Source organism: Pinus tabuliformis, chromosome 2_2 (genome assembly GCF_031772625.1).
Source record: "Pinus tabuliformis cultivar Carrire ecotype Pingquan chromosome 2_2, CPIR1, whole genome shotgun sequence".
NCBI classification, from domain to species: domain Eukaryota; kingdom Viridiplantae; phylum Streptophyta; class Pinopsida; order Pinales; family Pinaceae; genus Pinus; species Pinus tabuliformis.
This window is the reverse complement of record NC_142300.1, coordinates 327,021,751-327,038,890: the sequence shown is the minus strand read 5'-3', so window position 1 is coordinate 327,038,890 and position 17,140 is coordinate 327,021,751. Positions and strand designations below refer to the sequence as shown.

At 41.1% G+C, this 17,140-nt stretch overlaps 1 protein-coding gene across 1 annotated transcript in view; it reads right to left on the bottom strand.

The window, feature by feature from the left end:
• Nucleotides 1–16,814, bottom strand: part of LOC149192609 (uncharacterized) — a 132,820-nt gene extending 116,006 nt beyond the window's left edge. The window contains exon 1 of the mRNA XM_089404650.1: nucleotides 16,435–16,814. Within this exon, the coding sequence (XP_089260776.1) occupies nucleotides 16,435–16,610 (176 nt within the window). The 5' untranslated portion in view covers nucleotides 16,611–16,814. The remainder of the gene's footprint in view (nucleotides 1–16,434) is intronic.
• Nucleotides 16,815–17,140: the final 326 nt, after the last annotated feature.

Genomic DNA, 17,140 nt, shown 5'->3' with positions numbered 1-17,140 from the left:
TTCGATATCTTGGATGAGCAGGAAGCAGAAGTCGGTGGCTTTGAGCACCGCCAAAGCAGAGTATATTGTTGCTAGCATGGCCTCCTGTGAGGCAATATAGTTGCGAAAGCTCTTCAGTGAGTTGTTTGAATTTACATTGGATACCGACTGTAATTCTCTGTAACAACCAGAGGTGGGATTCGATTATTGACGAATCCCGTATTTGTCGATTGCTCCAGCAGATAGACATCATCTAAGATATGGTAAGTCGATGAGCAAGGAGGCTCCATCGCATTAAGATGATGTACAGGTCGATAAACCTTGTCAAAGCCCCGAGGAAAGATCTAATCTGTGATTTTTTTAAACGACTTGGAGTCGTCAAGAAATCCTTGTACAAGGGTCTTGCATGTTGCATACGTTGAGCTCTGGTTGCTCTGAGGGCTTGTAGTTCTTACTGGAGCAACATACGACCACAGGGTGACTCAACCTCCCCTGGTGGTGCGCACTGGAACAAGATGATTCGCTCTCTTGTGGAACAGGATGATTCGCTCTCCTGTGTAGCAGGATGATTAGTTCTCCTGTGAGGCTTGGATTGATGTGTTCTCCATGGCGATTGTAGCAGGATTGATGTGTTCTCCTGTGAGGCCTGGATTGATGTGTTCTCCATGGCGGCCTGGATTGATGTGTTCTCCATGGCGATTGTAGCAGGATTGATGTGTTCTCCTGTGAGGACAGGATTGATTAGTTCTCCTGCCGAGGCATCCTACCCATGCAGTTTGGGACTCATGGGAAGTACCTCTCATCTGATCAATGAGCAGGGAAATGAAGTTAGGGACCATAGTAGTACCGATGGACGCATCGTTGTATCTACCATACTCCCTACGCTAGGATGACCTCCATTGATTTGGGATCAATGATACTGGTCTGGGACCAGTGGTAGGAGTTGTACCATACTATGACGCTGACTTCGGGTCGGTTGAGACTGGTCTAGGACCAGTGGTACATACTCTGAGACTGACTTTGTGTCAGTGCAGTACTGGTCTGGGACCAGTGAGAGTGGTACATACTATGACGCTGACTTCGGGTCGGTTGAGACTGGTCTGGGACCAGTGGTACACTCTCTGAGACTGTGATACTGGTCCAGGACCAGTGGTAGGAGTGGTACCTACTATGAAGCTGACTTCGGGTCGGTTGAGACTGGTCTAGGACTAGTGGTACGCACTCTGAGAATGACTTTGAGTCAGTGGAGGATGATACTGGTCTGGGACCAGTGGAGTTGTACTCACTATGACGCTGACTTCGAGTTGGTTGAAACTGGTCTGGGACCAGTGGTACATACTCTGAGACTGACTTTGAGTCAGTATGATACATCTTCGATCATTTCTTCTTCTTCATAATTCGGACAAAAGCAGAGCAGAACAGAGCATATCAATACAGATCAGTACAGGGTAGAACAAGACAAAGCAGAACAGGCAGAATAGAGCAGAGTAGGGCAAGGTCAGGTTGTATAGGGCAGTGCATTTGATGGATGAATAGTAGCGACCGACAGACAGATTGCAGATGAAGTTCTCCCTAGTTGAGAGGGAGTGTTAAAATTGGCAACTAGGGCCAAACTTCATGTGGGTCATCTTATTCATGGCTAATAATATTTTTATTAGATTCATCTCGTCGAGAGGTATAGGATTGATATAAAGATCATCCGATTCCGATAAGTATTCATGGAGATATGAATTTATTTTGATTATGGAATTATTATCAAGCCCACCTACAACTCATGTAGGCTCAGAAGCCCAACAGTCGCATCTATTCAAACACCAACATTGTGTATAAATACAAGAAGATTTTTCCTCATTTGGACTCACTCATCTCATCACATCTCTCTCTCTCTCTATTGCGCAGAAAATAGTCTCTTCTCTATTGCGCAGAAAAGGGTCTCTCCCTCACACATGTGAAGTCGAAAGCTGCCGAAACTGAAGCTGCAACTGCAGAAGTAAAGATTGCCCTGCGTGGACTAGAAGATCTCCTCATTTGAACTGCGTTGTAGGTTCATCTGAACCTCCTCTGAAAGCCGCAACTTTTGGTGGTGGAATCAAGTCAATCTGAGAACGGTTTGCAAGATATCGATTGCCCTAGTTTGAAGCCGGAAGCTGCCGAAACTGAAGCTGCAACTGCAGAAGTAAAGATTGACCTGCGTGGACTAGAAGATCTCCTCATCTGAACTGCATTGTAGGCTCATCTGAACTGCACTGTAGGTTCATCTGAACCTCCTCTTAAAGCCGCAACTTTTGGTGGTGGAATCAAGTCAATCCGACGGATGGTTTGCAAGATATCGTCTGCCCTAGTTTGAAGCTGGAAGCTGCCGAAACTGAAGTTGCAACTGCAGAAGTAAAGATTGACCTGCGTGAACTAGAAGATCTCCTCATCTAAACTGCGTTGTAGGTTCATCTAAACCTCCTTTGGAAGCCGCAACTTTTGGTGGTGGAATCAAGCCGATCCGACAATCAGTTTGTGAGATATCGTCTGCCCTAGTTTGATGATGAAGCCGCTAATGCTGATGTTGCTGATCTAAGGTTTGCTACTGCTAATATGAGTCAAATTTATTGTACTATTTCTCTCTGTTGAATTATTGAAGATAAAAAAAGATTTGATCAAAGGGTTTCCCCACACATTGTGGGGTTTGTCCCTGGCTAGCCGCCACATCTTGTGTCTCTTGTCTTGGCTTGTTTTCTATCCATCGTTTAATGTTCTATCTGCACTTCACTTTATGTACATGTGATTGCTAATCTGTAGAATATAATAAGGAAAAGAAGTAAAGTGTTATAAGCATAGAATATACAATAACTTAACAGTTTAGAGGATGGTGCAATCTCCAGCAAAATGTACAGAAATCTCCAAAGAAGTGGAGACATACAGGATGGCAGGTGGCACATTTGGCTTTGAGATGGCTGTGACTGATAGGACGACTAAAATGCCAGGTATTTTTTTGTTTGTTTCAAATTTCATTTTCTCTTTAAGTTCATAACTTCATACTTTGCTTCAACTTTCAAATTTCATTTTTTTTCTTATATTTATTTAAAATTTTATTTGTAATTTGTTGTAGATGCATGGTGGAGAATGTATGGTGCCAGGGTACCCCATCTGCAAAAGTTTGCCATTCGAATCCTCAGCCAAACATATAGCTCCTCAGGATGCGAGCACAACTGGAGTGTATTTGAAAAAATACACAACAAGAAGCGCAACAAGTTAAACTTAAAACTTAAAATATTGCAAATTTCCAATTAATTTTTTGAATTCATTAAATAATATTTTTTTATAATTATTATTTCATGATCTTTGTACAGGTTGGAGTCCCAGCGACTTAATGAGATGGTCTATGTCTACTAGAATCTTCGATTGTGGGTGAGGCAACTTGAGAGAATACCTAATATGGAGGCCATCTCATTGGATGTATTGACACCACTGTTGCATGGAGGGTTGAGGCCGAGAGGCCTCTCATGGAGTCTGTCAATGATTGGTTAGAGCAGGAGGTAGTGGAAGGCATAGAGGGGGAGGAGGAAGAGGAGGAGGAGGAGCAACAGGAGGAGGTGACACCACCTACCCGGGCTACCCCTGCCACCAGTAGAGGACGTGGTCTACCTCCTATAGCTCCTACTCCTAGTTCTTCAGCTTCTAGAGCACAGCAGAGTCCACTGCCAACTCCACCGACATCTACATCTAAAGGGAAAGGGAAAGCTATTGCATTTTCTCGCAAGAGGGGCAGAGAAATCAGTAGTATTAGACTTTAGTTATTTGGTTCATTTCATTGTATATAACATTATGACTCATGATATGAGATACATTATTATATTTTTTGTTCATATTTTGAGGCTGAGTTGGGACTCAGGAGTCAGGACTTACTATTCAAGACATGATTCACTGTTATGTGTGATGTAGCACTAGAAATGATATTACACATCTTATGAATTAGTTCTTTTATCATATTTATGTGTCAATGTATTTATTTTATGTTGTAGATGCTTTAGATATTAAAAAAATTGAAAAAAAAAAATGAATATTTTTGCATTTTACGATCTTTTCTCGATTTTTATGATTTTTTCCCGATTTTTTCCCTTGCCAATATTATCTCGATAACGCAACAATGCGGGCTCTTAACATATCAAACGTTGTATTTTTGCCCTCTGCTGCGCGCGAGACTGCAACCCGCGATCGAGCCTCGGCCTGGGCCGCCTGAGCGAGCTTCATCATGGACCCTCCAGACCCTCCCGGTGGGGATCCGGACCTGCAAAGAGCATTCTCCAATCTGGTAAAGTCACTCCCTCCGCAAAGACCTAGACCAGCAGCAACAAAGTTTGTGAAAAAGCTTGATGTATTACAGGAAGTTCAACTGCCGCCTACCATCCCACGCATGGCAGCCATTTCCCTAGCAGAGAAAGGATTGATTGGGCAATTTACAGGATTGTGGCCATCACCCAGAACAGTGCAAAGGTGGGTCGAACGAAACTGGTCGGACAAGATCCAGGGTAAAATATCCATCAGATTCTGTGGCAGAGGATATTTTACTTTCCATTTCGAAACCAAAGAGGACAAAGATCTAATATTCAGGAATGGGCCTTACTTTATGGACTCCAGGGGTCTCTACCTCAACAAATGGACCCCGGATTTTGATCCAGAACTTGATATACCGAATGTTGTACCAGTCTGGGTTAGACTGCCGCACCTTCCCCTTCACTGCTGGGGGGATGACTCGGTCAAAGCAATAGGAAATGCGGTTGGAAAATACATAGATCGCAGTGAACCTAAAGACAACATGCAGGCGTGTGCGCGGATTTGTGTCGAAGTCGATCTGGGCCGAGGACTGCCGGAAGCGATCAAATTGAAAGTTGATGATTGGTGCCATATTCAGCAACTGGATTACGAGCAGATACCCTTCAAATGCAAGGTATGCCATGAATATGGACATTTTGCAAATAGATGCACCAAAATAGTTAATGTAGATTCTGATGAGCAGGATGGGCAATGGGAAACTGTAAAAAGGAAAAAATCATCTCCTCCTCTTAAGTCTTTGGATCCTGATGCCCCTGGTCCTTCCCAGCAACATCCTTCCTCCCCTCCTCTGATTCCCGATCCTCCTCTCCCTCCATCTTCTAACCCCTTCGCGACCCTCTCTGAGGCAGAATCGGGGCCTGATGTCCCTTCCACAGATCCCCCTCTTCATCTTTCCCCTCCTCTCATCATGCAGCCCTCTCCTGATCCCCCCTCTTCAAGGATTACCAGGAGCTCTTCAAAGGAACATGGAGCGCCCAGTGATGTCCCTAAAAAGCAAGGGCCTGGCAGGAAATCAGCCAAGCAGCAGAGGGATGAAAATGCTCAGAAAGACATAGCACTGGGCACCCAAACTCCAATAGAGTCCTTCATTCTTGGACACTTGGAAAAAGAAAATAGTAACAAAGGCCATGAGAGGCGAGCACCTCTCCATGTAACCAGTAAATCATGATGAAAATACTATCTTGGAATAGTAGGGGCTTAGGGCACCCCTCCAAGCTAGCTGCCCTCAAGGACTTAATTCACAGTGAAAACCCTGAAATTGTTCTGATTCAAGAAACAAAGCAAGATCAATCAGAAATGAGTAGAGTAATTAGCCAGCAAAAGCATTTTAATGGATGCGCAAGCGAAGCAAGAGGAGCCTCAGGCGGTATATTAACTATATGGGATAGCAATAAATGGATCTGTGACTCCACCAGCGTTCACCAGAACTGGATTCGAACTAACTTAGAAAGTAAAACTGGAGGCTCAAAGGTAACAGTTTATAACGTATATGCTCCTAATCAGTACAGAGAGAAAGAAATGTGTTGGAACACATTGGAAGCAAGTATAGAAGAAGAGCAGAATAACAATCTTATTATAGCAGGAGATTTAAATCTGGTGATGCATGCTAACGAAAAAAGAGGAGGAAATTTCACTCCTGATCCATCCAGAAGTCGACTAGAGGCCATCATGCAGGAGCACGACCTTGTTGATATCAGACCCAAAAATCGTAGGTACACCTGGAGCAACAGAAGGATTGGCGCCGGCAATATCATGGAACGTCTTGATAGGTTCCTTATAAGCATAGCATATCTGTCCACCTTCTCCACAGGTCACTCAAACATCCTCAATGTCTCTGCCTCCGACCATTACCCAATAACGCTTACTCTTCATAGTCACTGTCAGCTTGGGCCTATACCCTTCAAATACTGCGCCATTTGGAACCGTATCCCAGCTGCAAAAGATGTGGTGCGACAGACTTGGGTTCAACATGTAGAAGGTTCGCCAAGTTATATTTGGGAGACAAAATTGAAGAGAGTACGACAGGCTTTAAAAAATTGGGCAAAGAACAATTATCAAGAGCCTGAGATGAATAAAAAGAAAATTAAGCAAGATCTAGAGGAAGTGCAGCAAAGAATCGAAGTGCTGGGGCTATCTCAGCAAGCTAAAGAACAAGAAACTAGATTATACTCACAGCTGAGTCAAACTATTAGAGACGAAGAAACAAAATGGAGACTGAAATCAAGGCAACTTTGGTTGCAGGAGGGAGACAGAAACACATCCTATTTTCACAAGCAAGCCACTGTTCGAAAGGCCAGAAATACAGTGAGCACGATAATGGATAATGAAGGGAACCGTTACAACACACAGGACTCTATAAAGGAAGCAGCTACCAAGCATTTTAATAATCTTCTAACTGAGGACAAAGGCGCGGAGGATTACTCAAGCATGCTTCAGCATTTGCCTAAAGGAGTCACACAAGAAATGAACAGCAGTCTCAGAAAAGAAGTAGAAGAAGAAGAAATCCAAGCAGCAATTTGGAGTTTACACCCAGATAAAGCTCCAGGCCCTGATGGATTTCCCATTTCCTTTTATCGAGAATATTGGCAGATGATTAAAAAAGATCTCTTAAAGATGATTCGTTGGGTTCTAAAAAAAGGCAAAATGGGGGGATTTACCAACTCCACCTATCTGGCTTTAATCCCAAAAGAGAATCGACCTTCCACTTTTTCAAGATTTCGGCCAATCTCTTTATGCAACTCAGCATATAAAATTATTTCAAAAATTCTAGCATCCAGGCTTAAACCTCATCTCCCATCCTTGATCTCTGAAAATCAAGGGGGCTTTCTCCCCAATAGGCACATCACTGACTCTATCCTTCTTGTGCAAGAGGCCATCCACTCGAGCTTAAGCAGAAAAGAGAAAGGGTTCGTTCTAAAGTTGGACCTTGCAAATGCTTTTGATAGGGTAAGACATTCCTACCTATTTGTTGTTCTTCATAAAATGGGGTTTGATCCCTCCTTCATCACAATGGTCAAGGCTTGTATAACGGAACCTTGGATCTCCCCTTTGGTTAATGGGAGACCGTGTGCAGCCTTTCAATCCTCTCGTGGCCTCAGACAAGGCTGCCCCCTATCCCCTTATTTGTTTATCCTTATGGCTGAATCTCTCAGTCAAACCTTGGATTATAACCGGAGAATAGGTCTAATCACTGGCATCAAGATTGAGCAAGGAACAAAGAATATCAATCATTCTCAATTTGCAGATGACACTCTCCTAATAGGAGGAGCATCCATCACTATAGCAAGGCGCTTTAAGAAGATCTTGGACCAATTCATGGATTACTCAGGTGGGAAGGTCAACCAGATAAAAAGTTGTATATATGGTTGGAATACTCCAAATCATACCATCCACAGCATTGCAAGCATCTTTGGAGTCTCCTGCAAACTAGTCTGGAACCATTTCTCCTACTTAGGGATGCCAGTAAGTATGGGACCGCTGAAAGCTGATACCTGGAACGAAATCCTCGACAAAATAAAGAGAAAAGTGCAGCAATGGGGCACCATGTGGTTGAACCCAGCAGGACGACTAGTTCTTCTAAAATCAGGTATAGTTTCTCTTCCCATATATCGTTTTTCCTTATATCAAGCACCAGCTGTTTTCCATCAGAAAATGGAAAGAGCCCTTAGGCATTTTCTTTGGCAAGGAGGGAAAACGGATAAGAAAAAATTCAATCTTGTAAGCTGGAAGAATATAATCCAATCTCAGGAAAAAGGAGGACTAGGCATCAGATCACCAAAATTGCTAAACTTAGCCCTTGGAGCTAAAATCGTATGGAGGATGATCACAGGGCCTACAGCGTGGTGGAAGAAGATCTTAGAGGCAAAATATCTGAGCTGCACAAGGCAGCGACTCCTGGAGACTAATATTCCCAACAGAGATAGTACAAAAATTTGGCAACTTTGCAAGAAGGCTATTACTTTTATGTCTCAGAATATCTCAAAGGTCCCAGGAGGGGGGAGCAGTATCAATTTCTCCACAGACAGAATTCTAGGGCAGCATCCCATTGGAACAAAGATGGAGGTAATCCCTGCCATAAACTGGCTTAATGGCAAAGGAATATTGCACTTGGCTCAAATATCACAATGGGACAATCACTCTCAAGCATGGACAGGATGGAAATTCCCGGATCATCCCAGGGAGTTAGACACCAGTTTCACAGACCTAAAGAAGCTCCTACACAGCAAAGCACCAGTCCAAGAAGGCATGCATGATGGATATCGTTGGGACCCAACTGGAACTCAATACACGGTTAAAGCTGGTCATGAATTTCTTTGTGACAGCACCTTCCATCAGGAAATATGGAACCAATGGAAACTAGTATGGAGAGCAGAAGCACCTCCCAAAGTTAAGTTTTTCATTTGGCTGCTCTTGAAAGGAAAAACACTAACAGCTGAAAATTTAAAGAAAAGAGGCATAATGGGGCCATCCAGGTGCCCAAACTGCTGTAGATCAGAGGAAACAATGCAGCACCTGTTTATAGAATGTCCGGTGGCTGACGAATGTTGGAAGAAGATGGCCTCAATAGGGGAAGCACCCTGGGAGCCTCAGGCAACCATTGCAGAAACGATTCACAAATGGAGGAAGAATTGTCCATGGAAAGAGAAAAGAAGTAAATTGGCGCAAAGGGTATGGAACATCATTCCTCTAACTCTCTTATGGCGCATATGGTTGGCAAGAAATGGAAAGGTCTTCCAGGAGAAAGGCTGCAGCGCTAGGATAATGTGCCACAAGGCTAAAATGTTAGCGGTAGAGACAGTCACAAATCACACCAGAGGCAAAATTGATGCAACAAATTATAGTATGGAAGAGAGAAATCTGCTCAGCTATGTATTTGAGAACATTGCTAGCGCTCAGGAAATAAGCAAGGGAAGGACAAAAATGAAAGAAACAAATAGCGCATGGAAAATGAGATTAAAGGATGAGGAATTTTCGAACTGGCTGGGAAATTGTAACAAGTTCTGCTTATTTTTTTACGGTGCTTCTAAATCGAACCCGGGCCAAGCTGGTGCAGGGGGTCTAATCTGCAATGCAAATGGAGAGAGCATTCTCCATTTCGAATGGGGGCTAGGAGAGATCTCCAACAACAGAGCAGAGGGATTAGCACTGTATCAGGGCCTCACACAGCTACGAAAGTTAGGGATAAGAAAAGCAGTGGTGTTTGGGGACTCAGCAATAATTATCAGGCTTATGGCGCAGCGCCAGAGCACGCCAAATATACTTCTTCAACAGATAAACCACCGGAATCAGATCCTCCATGCATCAATGGAAGAAATCGCGTACTATCACATCCTACGTGGATTGAATAAGGAAGCCGATAAGCATGCCAACAGGGCATGCGAACGATCCAAGGGCAGCCTGAGCTGTAACAACACCGTTTCTTTTCAACCGTTACCATGAGTCCACAACACTCAGTCAACAGCAGGTGTACCACAGCTGACAGAATCAGCGACATCAGACAAGTAAACAGTGCCGACGACAGAGCAAGTAAGGTGGGCAGGATTTGGCTCAGAAATGTGATCAGGATATCGCTTCAACGCATGGGAAACAAGAGAAATCCAGGAGAAAATCGTCCTTATAGATTGATTCTATTTGTTGTAAAAGATTTGCATTTGACCATTCCGCAGATCGCCATGAGATGCAGTTGGGCATCTTCCCGCTTTCAAAGCACGCAAATGAACTCTATTTATACCCCAGGCAGCAAACTTCTTCAAAACATTAAGAAAGGCAGTTTCTACAGGCATCAGAATTTCAATGCTCCCGCCCTCCTCAATTCAGCCCAAGGTAGTTGGTTCAGTGCTCAGCAGAATCGTAACAACTCTGCGAGAGCAGTAGTAGCAGTCTGCTGTAATCGAATTAGAGTCCACAGAGTTCGCAGGTTTTGCGTTATAGCGGCCGACACCACAGACAGGAAGCATTTAGTGATAATGGCCCGCTCAGAGGATTGTTTTCACTGCAGAGATCTTCAGGTAGAATTCGAGGAGCTGAGAGCGCAACAGCGCATATTGGAGGATCAAGTCAAAAGCTTGGAAACACGTATGGAAGATCAGTATAGAATTCTCAATGAGAAATACAGGGCAGAAATCAATCTGTTCCTGCACAGAGTTTCCTCTTTACATGAGCAATACAATAACTTGGCAAACCGTTGCAGCCACGCAGAAGAATCGATAGTAGTTCTCAAGTTCATGATGGACAAAAAGCTCAAGGAAGCCCCCAGCTCCTCCAGCGCAAAGCAGAATGAACCAGACCCAAACCCAGAAGCGTCCACAGCCAGGAAGATTAGCCATATAGATATAGAGATAGATTAAATATGTTTTGTAGCTGTAAATTTTGGTGTTTGCAATATGTAAGGATTTATAGTAGTGTAGGAAGCTTTAGAGGCAGAAAGACTAGAACAAGGATCAAGGAAGGGACCCTTTTTGTAATTCCTCTGATCCATGATGTCCATGAAGCACTGTATGCATGGAGAACTGACTCTTTTTTCAGTTTATAATATAGCAACCGAATCTTGTCTAAAAAAAAAATATTATCCCGATAACAATTACTGCAACAATGGTGTTTATAGCTAAACCCTAGTAGTAGTTAAATTCTCTAGTATGTGTGATATGACAATCTGGAATCTATGAATCTCTATAGTTATTGTTGAAAATTTGTAGATGGAAATCTAGGGTTTACATCAAACCATAGTAGATGCTAGTCATGATGTTGATTAAGCTGTGATTGGTTTTGATTGTTGAAACTCATGTATGAAATCTAGGATATGTATGAAATCTAGGATATGTATGAAATCCTAGTGAAGAATCTAACATATGAATTATGATAATTGTTAGACATATTACTTGTCTGAATTATTTCTAGGGTTTTCTATATGAAAGAACTTGTCATCTTGTTGAAAGAATATTGAAACCCTATATGAGTTTAATATTTTGAGTTATGGATGTGATTTAGGGTTTGTAACTAAACCTGGGCAAGAAGTTGAAGCATTGATGTATAGTCTATTGCTAATTATATTTGTAAAGTCTAATGCTTCTGTTATTATAAGATTTTGTTATGACTAACTTCATGCTTCTATAGATCTGATTGTACTTGCTATCTAAAGTTGTGCATGTACATTATCTTCAAGATGGTGAAGATGATCGAAAGAAAAGTGGATGTGATAAGCATGATGTGAATGGTGATGGTCATGATAACTCTGATGAAAAGGATGGAAACCACGAAAGATTCTCTGATGTCGTAGAGAAGAAGTAGAACTCCCTAAGTTAAGAGGGAGCATGGATGAAATCTCCCTGGGTTAAGACGGAGCTTGAATGAAAGGAATCTCCCTAGGATAAGAGGATGGTTGAGAATATTCCTTGTACAAGAATGATTAGATCCTCTCTAATTAAGAGGGAGTGATAGATATGATTCTCTACTTCATGTGTCATGCACTAGACCAGGACTAACAGCCATAAGTTTTAGTGAAGACCATGAGTGAGAGGAGGAAATTGGAGAATGCATTTTGAGGTGTTGAACGCTGAATCCAATTGAAGAATATGTTGTTGCATGTGAAGTAGGAAAGGAAAGTGTATGATTAAAGAATCTTCTGTCAAAGATTTAGTTGATAGTCCTATTGAGTTGAGAAGCAACATCTAGAATGACCCCGGAGGTTTGTATTTGTTTATGAACATGTGAAAGTATATTATTGATTGGGGTTGTGTTTGTACAGGTAAATCTCTCGAAGTTTTTGATAGCATGCTAGTTACCAATCAATTTGATCGAGAGAGATTTGTTGTCCTTGATCTGCTGGATCAAGGAGTGTTGAGGCTTTGTGAGTGAAGCATTGCCTGGGAGGACATCTGGTCGGCACTTTGTGTTGATGTTTAGGTCCTGAAGTTGGTAGGGTGGCGTCAATGAGCTCTCACACGCACCTGGATCCCTGGGTTGATGGTTAGCTAGTAAGCCTGATGGTACCTAGAGAGGTTGAAAGCTTGAGTCCATCTTAGTCCCACCCAGATAGATTGCCCTAGTCCGGAATCTAATATGTGGCATTGTGGTGCCTAAATTGTTGAGAGACCAATGGATAGATTTCCCTGGTCAAGAATCTAGTCCATGGCATTGCGGTGCCTAAACTTCTTCGTAGATGATGTGTTTTGAGATCTTCCATGTACCTCTTTAATTATGAGTGTTGAAGAATGTAACTAGGTTTGGTTTTCATAAACTGTACTTGAGTCAAAATGTAATATATTTGTCAAAAGAAAATCAAAAAGAATTTTTATTATTATTGAATTTACTTATTAAAGCATGAGTTTCATGCTTGGGTCAATTGTTATAGGTCAAGCCTCCATTGTAGGCTTTAGGATTATTTATTTGGGTCAAAGTCAATTTGTTTATTGGTCAAAGACTCTTCCATCAAGTCTCCTTCTGTCTGCTTCAAATAGATTATCATCATGTCGACTTCGTTCAATTGAAATCATGTCAGCCTAACCTAAAATGATGACACAACTATTCACAAAGTCATGTCGGCTCATTTATGATGGACGAACTACTATATATACAAGCACAGGGACTTCGCATTTTTCACAAGGAGATGAGTTCGGATTTCAGAGAGAAACTTTCGGTTCTACTACAATGAGACAGTTCGGTCTTTTCAGAGAATAGGTTCTAAGCATTTCGGTGATGGCACAATCTTATTATTTCGGTGATGGCACAGTCTCTGCATTTCAGTGATGGCATTTCGGTGATGGCACAGTCTCTGCATTTCGGTGAAGGCACAGTCTTGGCATTTCGTGAAGGGACTGTATTAGTATTTCAATGAAGGCACAATTTGATGAAGATATAACTTCGCTATATATTGCAAAAGATGGTTTCGGTGCTACCACTGTGACAGGTCTTGGTACAATGACAAGATTTCGGTGCAATGATAAAGATCTCCATGCTATCTCAATGAAATAGGTTCAGTGCTAGCACAAGGTCTTGATATTTCAGTGCTGCCACAGAGACAAGAATTGGTACCATCTCAATGACAAGTATTTGATGCTAACATAGTGAAAGGAAGAAGGATGACTTGATGGAGGTAGTCTCGAGTCTAAATTGTAAGGGTCTTCGTCGTCTCATCTTGAATCTACTAAAGGAAGAATTTTGATTGGGTTTTCCCCAAGAGTGGGGTTTTGCCCTGGCAGCGTGCCTACATCTTGTGTTCTCTTTTATTTGTTGTTTAGCATTAGTCTTGATGATAAGAGAAGATAATTCAAAAAAAATAATAATAATAATGAAAAACATCACAAGATAATGTCATAATAAGAGAAATCATGTCATTGCCTCATTTTGGATTTCTCAACACTTTAGACCATAGTAATTACTTCAATAATTAAAGTAATTTCTTTCTGTAAGATAAAGTGAGTTCATCTAATGAAATGCAAATGCTTTTGCATTAGTGAATTAGGTCAATATCAACCGTCGATCTCAAGTGAGGTGATATCTAATCGTAGTTGTCAATCACTTTGGAGATTAGAGTTAGAAATTTAGTCATAACTCAAGCTTATAAAAGAAGGGCTAGGACAAGGGAGAAGACACACAACAATGAGTGAGCACAAGATATTGAGAGAAAGACATCCAAGTGATTAGGTGGAGAAGGACTACCATCCAAGTGTGCTAAGTCCAAGGAAGGTGCTAAGATGCGGCGAGGGGATCCATATTAGCCTAGACTAGGGCTTGATCAGTTGAATCAGATCCAGATTTATTGTATGTATTTTCCTCATTTTGGGCCATTTTCCCAGTAAGGGAGCCTAAGGAGGTTTTGATCAATATTAATGGAGTGTTATTGATTAGGAAGAATTTGTTTTTGTAATGTGTGATTGAGATTGGTTGTGCTTTCGCTGAATATTTTTAATTACTATAAAAACCTAGTTGTGCTTTTATTCAATAGATTTGAGATAATGGTAGATTTTAGACTTTTGTGGTTTGTTTTTGTAGATAGAGAGTTCGGATTTTCCACGAAAATATTTCAAATCAAGGATTTGGGATTCATGGAATGAGATCTGTTTACTCGTGAAATCAAGGATAAAAATTGAAAGAAGAGCAGCAGACCTTCAATTTTCTCAACCGACCATTTTAGGTTTTTGATCTCTTTCTTTTTCCCCTTTTTATTTTATTTATTCCTCTGTTTTGCCTCATCTATCTTCAACCATTGTCCTGAACAAGATCCTCCTAGGGATTCGAAACATCGACAACTTTCAAATATTATTGTGGAAATTCTAAACTCTCTATCTACAGATTTGAGATAGTCTGGTAGGTTAACAAATTGCCAGGTATTGGGTTCAGAAACTTAACAACTCCCTTCTTTTATGAGGCCAACCAAATATTATAAAAGATTGGAGTTGTCGCTTATGCTCTAAATTTGTCATCCACCTTGGGATCCATAACGTTTTCCATGGATCTTGACTCTTATCTCAACATAGAGGTTGGATCAAATGCAAACACACCTTCCAAGTTACCTATATAAGATGGATGAAGAAGGCAAGGTCATTCTCTAATACTTCCGAGGAATCCAAACTTACTTAGAAAATCATTTAAGTCTTCATACGGTTTAAAGGCAAAGCATCTTAGTGGAAGGAGACATGTTGTGATCCCACATTTAACTCTTTTGTATATGCATGTATGCTATGATTTAACCTAATGTCCTACATCTCACTATTTAACATCTGGTTGTGAGTCGTGACAGATGCAAGGGAAATGTCAATACTTGCGTTGCCGAATTGTAAGTAGGCTTACTTGTTTAGCTGAATAAAAACTCTCTATGGAGCAAAGTTATGGATTATTGCTAATTCGATTCTTCTAGAGTCTTCATTTTCTCATTGTTTTGTTGTGTTTCTTGTGTATACATGTCGTCATCCATGCTAAATTAAGAAATCCTGAAAAATGCCATGGTTTTTGGTCCAAAACATTGAATGGACATAATATTATAAATATATGGAAGCATACATCTCATAAATATGAAAAATGCATTTTGCTACACATTTTATAAGAATTTCTACCTCATGAACACACTAGTTGATGCAGACCAGTAATCAGTAATCTAAACTTCGGTTAGCAGATTCTTATTTGCAAACTGAAAACATTGCTGTTCAGGGGTAAACTTATTTGCTAGGGGTCCTACGAGTTGGTTTTCTCTCCTTGCTAATTGTTTATCTTCCTTTAATGGATAGGTACTCTCTCGGTTCACCGTTGACATTTTTTGATGCTAGTGACTAGCTTTCAGTGTTCCATTTTGGCTGAATCTCTCCGTACCGTAGGTAATCTCCTGTGCTTAGTCTCAGTAGACCTCATTTAGCTTTCAGTTCATTGTTAATACTATGGCGTTCAACTCCAAAATCATATCTGTGGCAGCCCAAAATTGCCTATTATGCACAGTCCACAACCCTGGTCCAAATATGTGAACTGAATGAAAACCCTCCAAACTACATACGAGTTACAAAACCCTAATTGCAAAATAACCTTTAAGCACATTGGCCGGCAGATTACGAAACTGATTCTACGTCACGGATTGCAGAGATAGCACCTACTACTGCATAACTATTCAGATGTCTAAAATTATGAGTCCTCTGTGCCAGTTTCTTTCGTCAATTTCAGCCAAGTCCAGGAATTAATCAACCAAATGACAGTCGCCTCAATCAGACCAGTACAGCCTAATAGAGGTATAGATTAAAGGGTGCACAAAGAATGTCATGCCTGCTGACAAACATCCATGAAAAGGCCCTATAGAAAAGAAAAAAGAAAAATTCAAAAAAAAGAACAATAGCCTGATTCCTTCCGGAGCTTATACGTGACAGAGCTGGTAAGATTGGGCAAGAACAGCAACGCTCAACAGAATTCCAGGAAAATTGAGAAGACATCAGCAGAAAACATGAGGAAGTTGCAATTGATTCTATAAACTATCCTATTTAACCACATCCAGTGGATGCAAAAACGTTGAGATTGTCATTGGGTGATTAAAATGGGATTCAATACTTCTCCGTGCATCACACATATCGAATTAAAATGCATCAGTGCTATTGATATAACTATTAATGTCCTCCATTCACGGATGAGAACGAAGGGGAGCAGAATCAGTACCTGGGAGTTCCAAGATTAAGTTGTAACTGAGCATCTAGAGGACCATAGCGAGCGCCGTCAGGAGAAGCTCCCACCACTTGCCCGTACTCTTTGAAGTTATCAGGCGTTGCATCAATCGCCTTCAAACTTATAACCATTTTCTTCTGTTGCTGCTGCCCACCTGCACTTCCATCCATCTCGTCCTGCCTCCGCAGCAACCTTAAGAATTTATGCAATGTTTAATACTAGAGACTACAGGGAATTGTCTGGACACTGCTTCCCGTTCCAGTGCCAAATGGGCATTTCACAGCCATTGCCTCCCAACTATATAGTCCACCTCCATAAAGCGGGACATAAAAAATGTGGCTAATAATGAAATTCAAAACCAATTATACTACGATGTGGGATAATTTCTGTTTTTAAAATGACGCGTTGTGCAGAGGTTTCCCATTGTTTTTCGGCGGAATTTGGGTTTAAAAAATTGTAGGAATTTCATAAGTGTGGTAACAATCTGAATTTTTTATTTTATATATAAATTTAGTATATTTAAAATATTTTGGGAAATTTAGATGGTGGAGATTTCATAATTTAAATTTTTAATTTCAATGAATTTTTGTTCAATTATATGGGATTTTGATTAGAAAAAGGTTTTTATAGAATTAGTCTAGATTTATTTTAACTTTGAAACTATCAAGAACCACGAGGATCAAATTATTCATGCTGCAAA